At 41.8% G+C, this 13988-nt stretch overlaps 1 protein-coding gene across 16 annotated transcripts in view; it reads right to left on the bottom strand.

The window, feature by feature from the left end:
* Positions 1-13988, bottom strand: part of LOC105476714 (Cdc42 guanine nucleotide exchange factor 9) — a 179866-nt gene that overhangs the window by 26889 nt on the left and 138989 nt on the right. For 12 of the 16 annotated variants that reach the window (XM_071088441.1, XM_071088444.1, XM_011732900.2 and 9 more), the window contains one exon: positions 8230-8361. The exons of the other annotated variants lie outside the window; for them this stretch is intronic. In XM_071088441.1, coding sequence (XP_070944542.1) covers positions 8230-8361 — 132 coding nt within the window. The remainder of the gene's footprint in view (positions 1-8229; positions 8362-13988) is intronic. 16 annotated transcript variants of the gene reach the window in all.

The raw sequence follows: 13988 nt of genomic DNA, 5'->3' as shown, positions 1-13988 counted from the left end.
TATCAGGCTAATCTAAGTACAAAACCAGGACAAGCTAGGGAGAATGTATGAATTTAATTTATCTTGATCTCAGAAAGGTTTGAATTGTGCCTTACCATACATAATACAATACATACAAACCTGGAAAGCCAGATCTGAACCACACATTCTCACTGGACCACACTGCCTAAAACAGGCAGCCTCAACTTCCTTGTTGCTAACTTCAGTTCGCAGCCTCCTTCCACTCCGCCCCCATTCCGAGTTGGTGTGTCATAGTCATTGAGACCTTTCAACACCTTTGCTATTTCCCAAAAATAGAAAGAATATGCATGATCTTGGAACTACATTAAAAGCATCAATTGAACCTCCTATTGTTTCTTTAGATATTTAAGGATGACAAGAAGCTAAAGAGAATTTCTGCTTCTGTGGTGGGGAAACATGGCTAGAAAGATGTGTCACTAAAATTATTCCTTTGCCTGTTCTCCCTGGTCCCCTAGAGGGTTAAATGTGAGTTTTCAGGCACTAGATTAGTCATAAGCCAAATGTAGAGATGTGATAGGAATAATTAAGAATGACCTACCAGTTCAGGAATTCCAATCATAAAGAGTAGCTAAGACTATAAGCAGTAAGCAGCATGGAACAAAAGAAAGAGCATGATGTAGAGTCTGAAACCCTGAGTTTGATGCCTTGCTGCTTAACCTATCAGCTCTATGGTTACAGACAAGCCAGTTAACCTCTCTGAGCCCCAATTTCCACAACTAAGAAATGAAGACAGTTTTCCTTACTCTGTAAAATAGCTACAAAGCTCTAATATAAACATGTCATTTCCAGGACATGAGGCCAGACTTGTCCACCAAATACAGCCTTGAACTTTCTTGCTCCTGGGCCAGTGTTTCATAGTCCTTAAAACCCTCTTTTAATAAACTTAAAAGAAAAAACATCTCACTACCTCATTTAGCTCATTCAGACTTTCCAAATAATTTAAATATTGTGAGTAAAAATAAGTCAAAGCAAGGGTAACTCTGAATATTTTTTCAATTTACATAGCTGCCCCACTGTCCCTGGAAATTCTATACATCCTTTCAGGACAGGGTGGTATTTGCCAAATGGTATTTGTCACCAAACAACAGATATATATTTGGGGTCACACTAATATCTGCTCTCTGGCCCAACCAGGCTTCCTATTCTAATCTTAGCCTTTGAGGTCAAACTTACACATTCTTCTTCCTCAAAGAAACTCCCTGACTGCTCAAGCTGATGTGGCTCCCCTTCTCCAAATTCTAACACCAATTATGAAGGCCCTGACATACTACACACTTGACACTTAGCCACCATGCTGCTCACAGCTTTTAGTTTGCCTGCCCATTAAGGCTGTGTCCAGCACTCTATCTTCTTTGGTCTTGCTTCACTCAGGGTTTGTCCAGAGAAGAGCAGCTGACAAAGCCCCGGAGTTTCCTCTGGTTGTCCTCTGCACATGGCAAGGGGACAAAGTCCTCCTGAACCCTGGTTGCCTGTGGTCCTATTGGAACCAGGCTGCCTACATGCCACTTGTTAATGGTAGTCTGAGTGCCTTCCCAGGGACATGGTGAGCAGGTGCTCAAAACAGATGCTATTTGGATCATCACAACTTTCCTGCCTAATGAAGTTTATCATTTCCAATAAAATGCCAGCCTTCCTCCTTTTTCCTTGTGCTCGTCTGAATTGGGAGACATTAAGGGAGCTAGTTCCTCCCCAGGAGGATCCTGGCAATCTGCAGACAGACACTCAGGCTGTGGTCCTAGTCTGTGGCTCCAGCAAGAAGTCTACTCTGTCCCTGATGCTACATAACTGAACAGCTGGAAGCTATTTCAATTTGGCCTCACTGGGTATGCCTGGAGTTTAGTAAGACGTTGCAGGATATTATCTACAAATGACAGATGCTGCAATCTGGGGAATGTAACTGTTCAGGATTGTAGCCTGCTTCATTTGTTTGTAAATAAGGTCCTCCCTGCCCCTTTATAGAGGGGACACTAGTTACTCTTCTCTAGCCTTTTCTCTCCAGATCCTGGGGAAGGTACATGGGGCTTGGACTGGATTAATTTCTCTCACTACTATATTCCAGCATCCTAGAATGCATGCTTAATTACAACAAAATAACAACAACAATAACAGCAACAGTGACCCCTTAAATAGCACATATTATGTACCAGGTACTGTCCTAAATGCTCTGCATTTATTAACTTAAATAATCCTCCAATGTAGGTACTGTTATAACCCCATCTGATGAGGAACTATAGACATAGAGAAGCTAAAAAGCTTTCTCAGGAATAGAATGCTTATACACTGCTGATGGGAATGTACGTTAGTTCAGCCATGATAGAAAGCAGTTTGGATATTTCTCAAATAACTTAAAAAAGAACTACCTTTTGACCTAGCAATCCCATTACTGGGTATGTACCCAAAGGAATATAAATCATTCTACCACAAAGACACATGCATGCGTATGTTCATTGCAGCACGTTTCACAGTAACAAATACATGGAGTCAGCCTAGATGATGATCAATGATAGACTGGATAAAGAAAATGTGGTACATGTACACCATGAAATACCACAAAGCCATCAAAATAAATGAAATCATGCCTTTTGCAACAACATGGATGGAACTGGAGGCCATTATCCTAAGCAAATTAACACAGGAACAGAAAACCAAATACCACATGTTCTCACTTACAAGAGGGAGCTAAATATTGAGTACACAGGGACACAAAGAAGGAAACAACAGACACTGGGGCTTATTTGATGGTGGAAGGTGGGAGGAGGGTGGGAATAAAAAACCGCCTATCGGTACTATGTTCATTACCTGCATGATGAAATCATTTGTGAACCAAAATCCAGCAAGATGCAATTTACCCACGTAACAAATTTGAATATGCACCCCCTAAAGCTAAAATAAAAATTGGAAGAAAAAACTGAAAATTTTCCAGGAATAAAAGATACTACATGGCAGAGCTTGGCTTTGGGTTCAGGCTGTCCAGCTCTAAAATCTCTGCTTTTGTTTACAATGTGCTATATTGCCTCTAAATAAAAAAGTACTGAACGAATTATTAGTAACACTGCATATATAGTAATAGTATTAATAGCTAACATTCACTAAGTACTTACTATGTGCCAGGCACTACACCTGCATTGTCTCATTTAACCCTCACAACCTCCCTTCCTTGTAGATAAACTGTCATTCCCATTTTGCAAACAAGGGCATAATTATAAGCACAGAAAGTTTGTCCAAGGTCATATAGCTCACGGGAGAAAGGAGATTGCCCTCTAGTCTGGCCCTAGCATCCATGCTCTTAACCCTATACTCCACTGCTCCCCATTACCTCAGGTGGTTCTCTCCCAAAGCCTCTTGAGATGACTTCTATCATCAGCCTGATTTGACATTGAGGACGATAAGGACAAAGTTAAAGAACTGGCCCATGGTTAGAAAAGTTAGTAAGAGACAGAGTAAAGATAAGTACCCAGGAGTTCTGGTTTCAAATCCCCTTCTTCTTTCTGCTCCAGCCCCATCTCTATTGCTATTATTGAATTTATAAGCTGTCCCAAATAGCTCATCCTTCAAGTCTGACCCTTCAGTGCAAGACGAAATTGTCCAAATGCAGAAACTTCCCTGAACAGAAGTCTTCTGCCCAACATCATTACATGCTGCTTAGTTCTGATTCCCTTGAATATGGTGAAAGCAATGAGATAAAGAGCAGTTATGACACATGGGACAACAGCACATGTCCAGACTGGCACGATAGGACAGAGGGTGCAGGAAAAGGGGATCTGCTCCTTTCAACAGTAAATACTCAAAGAGGAGAAAATCTCCCCAAAGCATCAAAATAATTTCCCAAATAATTATATCAGGAAGAAAATAATAAAACACATCAAAAACTAAAATAAAAATGTAATGAAACAGAGGAGCAGAGACAGACAGTATAGATAATACGAAAAAAGAGAACAGAGTCTTATTTGGATTTTTTGAAAGAAAAGTTAAAAGAGTGGTGACAGCAAAAATTAAAGAAGGGGTCACATAATTAGAAGTCACTGGTGACTTTCCCACATACTATAATTGCCATTTTAAAGGTACCTTCACATACGCCCACGTGCTCTCTTGCTCTCTTTCTCTCCTTCTTTCTTTCTCTCTCTCTCTCTCTCTCTCTGAAACAAGCTACAAGCTGCATAAGTTGTTTAAGCTGCTCTGAGTGGATTAGTCAATCCCAATTCCCAATGTACAAAACAGGCATAAGTGACTGGGAATTAAGGGAATCTTAAGAGTTGGATGAGAACTTGGTGGTGAGGCCACATGATCATGGAAAGAGATCAGTGTTTCAATGTTTACTATACTATCTTTGGCACATAATAATGTAGCCCATATTTGGGTACATCTCGTGATGAGGACCTCACTACTTTATAAGGCTATTTCTTTGTTGGAGGTTGGGTAAGATGAGATTAATGAGTACTAGGCACTCTATCAGGCATTTTATATGTATTGATTCCATTTAATCTTCATGACAATCCTGTAGAATAGTTATCATCACCGTTTACAATTGATATAATGGAAGTACAAGAAGCAAAAAGTCACTTGCTTGAAATCACATAGTTATCAAGTATTGAAACCAGGATTTGAGCCCAGAATTGTCTGACTACAAACTTTATGCTTTTTCTATCACTTTATATGACTTCTGTCTGCAAGGAAACCATGGGAAAATCTGAAATGCAGGAGGATACTCTCTGTCCTGTGCAATCCTCCTATCAACTAATTAAGTTACTGGCAAAACAGACTGAGTTTTATGGGATATGACTCGTTCTTAGAAAGCCAATGATGACCCCTGTGGCCACTGTATCTCTTTCTAAATGTTCACAGGCTGTTTAATAATCAAGTACAGAATTTTGACAAGCTCAATGGTAATATTGACATAAATATTACCAATGTGGAATCTGGAGCCAGCTTATCTGGATTTAATTCCTGGCTCTATCACTCATTAGCTATTTCACCTTGGGAAAATCATATAACTTATCTAGGTCTCACTTTACATATCCTTAACATGGAAATAATAATAGTACCTACCTCATAGGTTTGTTGTGAGGATTAAATTGAGTTAATAAGTGTAAAGTTCTTAGAACAGAATCATAGAAGCACTCAATAAATGCTAGTTCACTAATATTTTATGGTTGATCTCTACTTTCTAGAACATACAATTTTTGCTTTGAAAACTGGTACATTCTCCTATCTATAGTCTTCTCACAGATCTCCTAGAACCCATAATTCTGTCAAGATGACCTACAGCAATTCCACTTGGGACATCTTCAAATTATTTCAGTGCCCTGGGATGTATATTTTTAAAATAACATCATATTTAACTTCTGTTAGACTAGAATCCCTATGAAAGTAGAGCTGGTTGGCACAGAAGAGGGGCTCAATATCTACAGAATGAAAGAATTCAGAACAGTAAAGTACTCTCTTACAACCTCAGATCCTTTGGGCTTCAATTCCCTTTGAATCAAGTTTATGCCTTCTTTTCCTTGATAGAGAAGGAATTTATATTCCTCTGTTATCAGTAAACCATCTGCCTCAAATAGGAGGTTGTCAGACTATCACTTCTTTTTTCTTCTTCATTTGAACATAGCTTTAAAAGTAATTAAAATTAAGCATTTTTAAAAACTAATTTTGACTCATTCTAGGATTCATGAAACTATTTTGTCACCCCTGTTAAATATTATATATAAAATATTATATATTATTTAGCCACTTGCTAGGGGTCTTTATTTCCTCCTTTTTGAATATGAGATCATCAGAAAGCTTAATGTGGCCATATTTCATTATTTAGCATCCTCACCTCCTTTCTTCCCAGTAAAAAGGATTACTGAACTTTCAGATATCCATTTAAATTGTGTGCTTGAGGTGAGTGAAGTGACAGTCTCACTCACCTTGGCCCAATCCAGACATTCCCTTCCTTTCCTCCATGGATTCTCTTTGTCAAAGGAATTTTCACCTCCAGAAAGCCTAGTTCATTCCTCCCAGCTCTATCTCAAGAAAAGAGTCTTTTGTAGTAATGACAAAGGTCCCTAAACAACCCAGCAGACAAAATACCTTGTCTCTTTGCATACTTTCTTTTGGCCCCATGATCATTTTTTCAAAAGTTTATCCCTACTTGCTGAATGGAAAGGTTTATTGTAGATAACAAATGGAAATCTTCAAAACAAACATCAGGTAGTTTTAACGGCCTTTGAACAATTAGGCTATAATTGCTCATGTTCTGGTGTCAAGAACACCCAGGTATATGGAGTTAGTAGCCTTTATACCCCAGACTCTAGGCTGGCTGTGTCTTGGGAAGAAAGCCTATGGTTCTTGTAAAAACAAGAAAGCTGCCTTCTGTGGGAAGCTATGATTGCTTTGAGGTTTCTCTTGTTTTCACCATCCCTGTTATATGCTTCCCCTACCCTGTCAGCTTGGCTGGTTTGAATCCCCAGCCCTGTCTTGACTTCTAGTTTCTTCCTAATCATTGGCTCTCACAATATGTGGCTTAGACTTGGCTCATTACTCCATCTTGGTCTTCCATTGCCCCTTGGGTTCTAAGTTAAGCCCATTGTTTATCTTGTTTCTTCCCCTTTGTTTTTGACTTCTGACTCATTGTTTTATGTTCTGGATCCTGGTCTATCTCTTATAGCCACTGCTTTCTAGAGCCTAGTTTCACACTTTAGTTAAAGTAATCCCAGCCTTGGCTAACAGATGCCAAAATTAATAGGGCCTGGGGGGGTACAGAACTATAAAATAAGCCAGGTTCCTATTTGTTTACTGTCTCTATGCCTACTTGTTCTAAGTGTAAACACTTTAGTGGGAAGAATAGGCACATTACTGTTAGTGACATGGCTGATATGCTGAGAATTTCCATGGCCGCCTAAATTAACCCTCAAAAATCCTAGCTCCTGATTTTATGAAAGTCCTGAGAAGAGTTGGGAAAGCTAAAAAGAAGCATTAGTGTTTGGCCGAGTTTCAGATTCATAAAAGTTCTCTGTTTGAGGGTCAGCTCCATACTAAGGTAAGTTATTATCCCCATTAACTGACTGGCTATTGGTTCCAGAGTGGACATTCAGAGCTTATCACCAAACACTGAGGCAGTCTGAACCTAAGCTCAGTTTTTTTCCCCTCAATCCACTGTCAAAGCAAATGGATAAAGATTCAATACAAGATATGCCACACACATACACACACAGAGGACAGGGGGCTTAAAACAACTGTGTGGTTCATGTTCCAGCCCAGAAAAATATAACACTATTTACCCTGGTATTCTGTGACTCAGCACTCCTCTTCAGAGGCATTCACTACTGGGTGAAGGAGAGGACAAAGGGACTGGATGATGGCAAAAGAGCCAAGGGTAGGATGGTGAATCTGTAACGTCACTCTAAGCATTCTGGTTTATTCCTCCATTTTTACTTTCCCTGGTCCCCAATTCTTCCCAATCAGTCCCTGGAGCCAAAACTGGTCTGAACTCTGCTATGAGTGAGGAAGTAGGGGGAAAAGTATCCCATAAGGAGGAGTGATGCTTAGAACATACGCCACCCTTCCCAGCCTCACCAAGGAGAAGAGTCCAAGAAACCAACATTCACAGTTATCCAGGAGTCAGTGACAAGAGTAAGACCTCTCCTCAAATGGATTACAAAGAAGGAAGAGTGGAGAAGAGCACAGTTGGGGGTTGTGGGGAACCAGTGTACCTTGTATAGGAAATAGGAAGAGGCATGGAAAAAATTCCTATATTACAAAGGTACCTACCTGTCAGGGCAACAGTAGGAGGCTCCTTGTTGTTTCCCAGGGCAGGGAGGGGCCACATGGCCAGAGCCATTAGAGTGGAAATGAGGGAAAGTGCTCAGGGAAACTACTATTTACCAACTAAGATAGACATATTTCAATATTTTTAACAAATGGTGCAGACCAGCAGCTCTGGGTAGAAGAAAGTGAGAAGGAGCACCCCAGGGTCATTAGGGCAAAGGGTAAGAAAAATACCAAGATGAAATGTACCAACTTCAGAGTTTTTCACTGCCCACAAGCCAACCCTGCCTGTGACATTTATGCCACATTAGTGCTCCTGATACAGAACTGCTGCAAATCTCCTGTCTGTTTTCCCCCCATCAGTATTTGCCCACTTTGTTGGGAGCCTGGGGATGATGAAGAGGAGGGTCTGGTACCCCATTAGGTACCCATCTCCCTCAGGGAAGAAGGGGGCAGGGTTACCTTCTTGCAGAGGACCATCTGGTGGTCAAACAGGAAGAAGACCCGCTGCTGGTTGCGGCCGTAGGGCTGGTAGATCCAGGCCATCTCCCCAGTGTAGATCAGCTCCGAGCTCCTGTCTAGGATGTCCTCGCCCTGGGAAGGACATGCGATGATGAGAGGCAGCCAGGCAGAAGGATGGCACCATCACCTGCCTGGAGGCACCCAAGGCTGGGCATAGACTGGGACAGTAAGAGGCCAGAAAGGCCCTGGTAGAGACAGAGGGAGAGAGGGACTCCTGGGACTCCTCAAAAAGCTTTACAGCTCTGTGAGCTAGGAAGACCCATTTTCTTATTCACCCCAAGGCCAAATGTGCCCCGCCACCTGGGACTGCTACAGCTTTTCTATGCCAGTTACCCTCTGGTCCTATAAGTTCTCTGTCATGTATATGTGTGTGTTTGTGTGCGTGTATGGAGAAAGAGAGAGAGAGAGGATATATATATGTATATATATATGATATGTATATATAGTATCATATATATATTACATATATATATATATATATATATATAAAATCTCCATCTCTCTTCTCTATAAATCTCTTTTTCTGTTCCAGTCTCTCAATCCCTGCTGTGGTCTCTGTCTCTTTCTAATACTTAAAGAATAGGCCTTAATCTCACTGCTTCCCACATGAGTAGAAAGAAATGGGAGGACAAGAAGGAAGATGGTAACAGAGGGAGAGAAAAAGAACCCACTCCCCTCTTATAATTGTTTTTCCTTCTCCTCTCAGTTCACCAAAATCTACTGATTGAATAAGAAACTTAACTGCCACATGCTTCCCTGGTCTGTTATCCAGAGAGCCTAGAACTACTTCTCCTCCTTGCTACAAAGAGTCAGACACAAATAGGCACCAAGACACCTGAGTCCTAGCTAATTCAATTCTATAGAGTTTCCAAGTCCTACCCCTTCTTTATGGCAACTCTGATAGGTCAGAAGTATGCTGCGGGTGTGTGTCAGATGTCAACGTAGACCTGGCCCCTGTCCTCAAGGAGCTTACGTCTTCATGGAGGAGATGAATGTAGGTATGCTCAAAACTCATGAAACACAAGGCAAACCAGCACCGAAGTTGTGGGCACAGGGGTGAGTGTTCCAGGGCCTATGTGAAGATAAGGACAAAGAGCAGTGTCCCAAGACACAGAAGAATTAATATTTCCTGAGCACCTATATGGATCAGACAGTGTGCCAGATATTTTCAATCTATCTTATCTGAGCCTCACGATAGCCCTGGGAAGTAAATATTCTTGCTCCTATTTTACAGTTTGAGGTACAAAAAGATCAAGTGATAAGCCAAAGGTGCCCAACTAGTTAGCTACAGGTCCATGACCCAACTCCAATCTCTGGGGTTCCACAGAGTATGCTCACTCCTTGTACTACATTATACTGTCTTTAGGGCAAAAAGGCATTGGAGAACCCACTCCTTCCTCTCTCTAGGTGTCACTTTTTCCAGACGTAGTATGAGGATGATCTTCATGGTCTTAGTGCTGATACCTTGATGCTAAGATCTCAGCTTTACACCCAAAAGCTTCAAGGCAAGGTTAGAGATAGAGACCTTCATACCTCTCAGAGATAATCAGAGGCAAACACAGATCAGGCAGGGTAGTAGGCCAGAGAGTGGGGCATCTAGAAATGGTGTATTCGAGCATACCATTTTTTTCCCCAGTCGAAAGGATGGGAAGGAAAGGGGGAACTCAGTAGAATTATTTTCTAATAATAGAAACCCGCCCCTACCCCGAAAAAAAAAAAGGCTTAGAAATACTGCTTCAACTCTAGGCTCAAGACTTAGCCTCAATATTACCTAGGAACTAGGTAAACACTCCTTCTAGAGGGGCTGACATACTAGCACAGAACCTCTGGAGGCCTGATACTGGGAAAGAAAGCCACCAGGGTTGTGGTCCAACCTGCTCCCCAGCGATTTCCTGCTGGAGGGATGGGAAGCTGAGAGAGGTTCTCGCCCTGATGCAGGCTAGGAAGATGTGCTACAGTCCACTTTGAATATGTATGAAGTCCAATAAAGCCATAAAAGAGAGCCAATGCCATAAGAAGATGGTCAGAATGACTTTTAAATATACCATTTACTAAATGTGGATGATACGACCAGGAGGGCTACCCAGTATTATCTGGTCCATCCACTCCCCCAGTCAGGGGCATCTCAACTCTGAATTTCTTTGTTTGTTTTTTGGAGACAGAGTCTCCCTCTGTCACCCAGGCTGGAGTGTAGTGGCATGATCTCGGCTCACTACAAACTCTGCCTCCTGAGTTCAAGTGATTCTTGTGTCTCAGCCTCCCAAGTAGCTGGCATTACAGGCGTGCGTGTGCCACCATGCCCAGCTAATTTTTGTATTTTTAGTAGAGATGATGTTTTGCTATGTTGGCCAGGCTGGTCTCAAATTCCTGACCTCAAGTGACCCACCCACCTCAGCCTCCCAAAGTGCTGGGATTACAGATATGAGCCACGGTGCCCAGCCTCAATTATATTTTAATTACTTGCAACATGTAACTCCACCAAGTAGAAAAAAAAATTAAAATAATACTCCTCTGTGCTCACCAACCAGACTAACCTTGAGCAACACACGTAGTCTTTCTATAACTCAGTTGCTTCATCATTGAAATGGGCATAATAACAGTACCAACTTCATTTGGGTGCTGTGAGGATTATTTAAATTAAAACATATAAAGTGCCTAGAAAGTACACATCACACTATAAGCTCAACATAAGTGATACTTATTATCTTGACTATTACTGTGTGCTCCAGTTTCCATACCTATCCTGTCTCCTAGTAATACAGCAATCCAGTAAGTGATGTTTTCTTATTACCCCAAAACCAAGGTCAAAGAAATTGGAAGTAATTTGCCCAAAAGGGCAGAAGCTAGGTCAGAAGCCCTCCAAAACCTATGCTCTTATCCACCAAACCACATTAGAATGATGGCCCCCACCCAATCTCCTCCCACCATCGCCAACCCAGGGAACAACCAGCTGCCATGGAAGATTTCTAAGGTGAGAATCTCAAAAGACCTGGGCTCTGAGTCCAATGCTGCTACCAACTCACTCTCGAGTTGGAAACTAGCTTAAACTCTCACAATCTGTTTCCTCATTTGTAGAGTGGGAATATTAAAACAGTTCCTATTTGACCCACTTCACATGGCTGTTTGAGAGCATCAAATGAGTTCATGGAAAGGAGACAGTCCTCTCATTGTTTAGAGATCTCACCCTTGCTTCCTCTGCTCCACTTATATAACACATCTCTTTGTCTTGCCCCAAAAAGTACAACTCCTTCCAAAACTCCCCAACTGTGGGCCTTTGGATCTGTTCCCTTCCTCCAGGATTTTGCCCACACTGTTTCCTCTGCTGGGATATGTTTGACCCCACTAGATGTTCAAGGCCACATCTCATTGATCTCAATATCCTCATTGCCCAACATAGGGTCTGGCATATGAGGGGAAATGCTCAAAACATAAATCTCATAATTTCACATATTTGCTCAAAAACCCTCCAGTGGCCCCCATCTCACTCAAACTAACAAGTCAGTCTTATGAAGACAGGATCCGACCTCCAGTCACCTCCCTAACTTCATTTGCTCCCACTCTCTCGCTCACTTACTCTACTCTGGGCACACTGGCTTCCGTGTTGTTCCTTTAGCACACACTCCCATATTTCAGGGTCTTTGTGTTTGTTTTCACCTCTGTCTGGAATTCTATGCCCCAAGAAAGCCACATGGTTTGCTCCTTCCTCTCCTTCAGGTCTGTTCTTAACTGTTGCTTCCTCAGCTAGTACCCCCATTACTCCCTAACCTGCTATCCTACTTTATTTTTCTTCAGAGGCCCATCTACCTGATGATATGTTTGTTGCCTCTTTTCCCTATTGGAATATAAATCAATGAGAGTGGAAACTTTGTCGTGTTCACTGATGTATGTGCAGAACATAGAATAAGGTCCGACACAGAGTACTTGATATTTAAGTACTCAATAAATACTGTTTGACAACTAAACCAATAGGTGTGGAATGAACAGTGGCCACAAAAAACTACCCAAAGCTTTCTTGCCAGCTTATCTACCTTTCTTCCTTGGGGTCAGAGCCTGAGAGAAGAGGCCTCTAATTCTAATTCACCCCATTCTGCCTGATTTCACCCCATTCTAATTATAGGCCAGTTGATGTGGGGCTGTAATCTGAGCAGATCCAGGGAAAGGATAAGGGGAATACCATACTTTTTAACTAGTTTATTTTCAATGCTGCCTACTGTCAGGAAGGAAGAGGAATAACAAATCCATCCAGCCCTACATTTGATCTTCTGGTCCCAGGAGTATGCCTCATCAAGCCACTTTAGCTTTTAAGTAGATGCTTTTGCTGCCTTCATCATGTTGGGTTTTCTTGTTTCCTCCAACTCTTTGGATTCAATCATCAAATAGTAAACTGGAACAGGTCTTTGGGTATTATACAACCAGGCTGGGAGGAGAGGGAAGCCACAAAGAGGAAATCACAACCACACATAATCAAGCTCCCAAACATGAGCTACAATCTTAAGTTCCTGCTACAAATCTCCAGAAAAAAAAAAAAAAAAAAGATTAAAAAGAAGCTATCCAGGATATGTTACCTTTCCCTTGTTTTCAAGTGGATTAAATGAGTGTGCAAGGTGGCAAAGTGACAGCTCAACCAAACCTCAGTGTCACAGAAATTAGAAATAGGAATTTCCCAGAAACTGTAGTCCCTGGGAACAGATTATTCTCCCTGCTTTTCCCACATACTGCTCTAATGTATTGATTAGTAGAGAGATGACTGACACTTTTATTCATCCATTTGATTTTCAGGAGTCTTCGGGGGTGGGGTAAAAGGAGAGGGACTTCAGGAACTCTAGTCCCTACAGAATGGTAGAGGGCAGGGATAATAACCAGAGTTGGGCAAAGAGACCAAGAATGTTCATGGAATAAGCTAAGAGAAGGGTCAGGCCTTGATATAATGCAAGGCTTCCTGCTCTGTAGCCAGACACTCTGATTTATTGAGCAGACACTAATTGCCTGCATGCTACCCTCCAAATTCCTCTTCAAGGGAGATTAAGCTCTGAAGGTTTCCCCTATGACTCCTCTTTTTCATTTGACAAATGAAGCTGAAATCATCATGTGGATGCTTTAGACAGCCACTCTGTTTGTTCAAACATCTGGGAGGCAAGGGGGTGGCAGAGACAGCAAAATATGGCGTCTTGTTCTTGATTTGCATGGTCCATTCACAGCAGTCCTCAGCAATCTGGCAGAATATCTCTCCCTGCCTAGACAACTTCTTGGGCAGGTGGAATGCACAAATAACCTATACCAGGGAATCTGAAATTGAGCCACCAATCCTAATAATCATCAAGCCATGGAGTATCCATGTCTCACTGCTTTCTTGGGGAGACTCCCCAGCCCTCACCCACCACCTGACTGGGATTTGGATGACCTCCCCAAGGTTGTCTCACTGTCTTATTTAAATATAGACTCTTTACTACATACAAAAAGCAAGTCATTGCAGTATCACAAAGAACAGCAATTGGGCTGTGAGAGGCAGAAGGTTGAAGGAATAAGTGGTACATTACTGAAAACAACGCACAAGGAATCAGGAGACTAGATTCAAGTTCCAGCTTTGTCACTGACTTGCTGTGTGGCCTTGGTAGGAAATAAGCCTCTCTCTGCCTGTCTGTCTTCCACCATCACTGCAAGGTGTTTGAGAGTAAGTGTGTGAGAGTATGTGTGTATGT

This window comes from Macaca nemestrina, chromosome X, assembly GCF_043159975.1.
Source record: "Macaca nemestrina isolate mMacNem1 chromosome X, mMacNem.hap1, whole genome shotgun sequence".
Lineage (NCBI taxonomy): Eukaryota > Metazoa > Chordata > Mammalia > Primates > Cercopithecidae > Macaca > Macaca nemestrina.
This window is presented reverse-complemented; position numbering and strand designations above follow the sequence as displayed.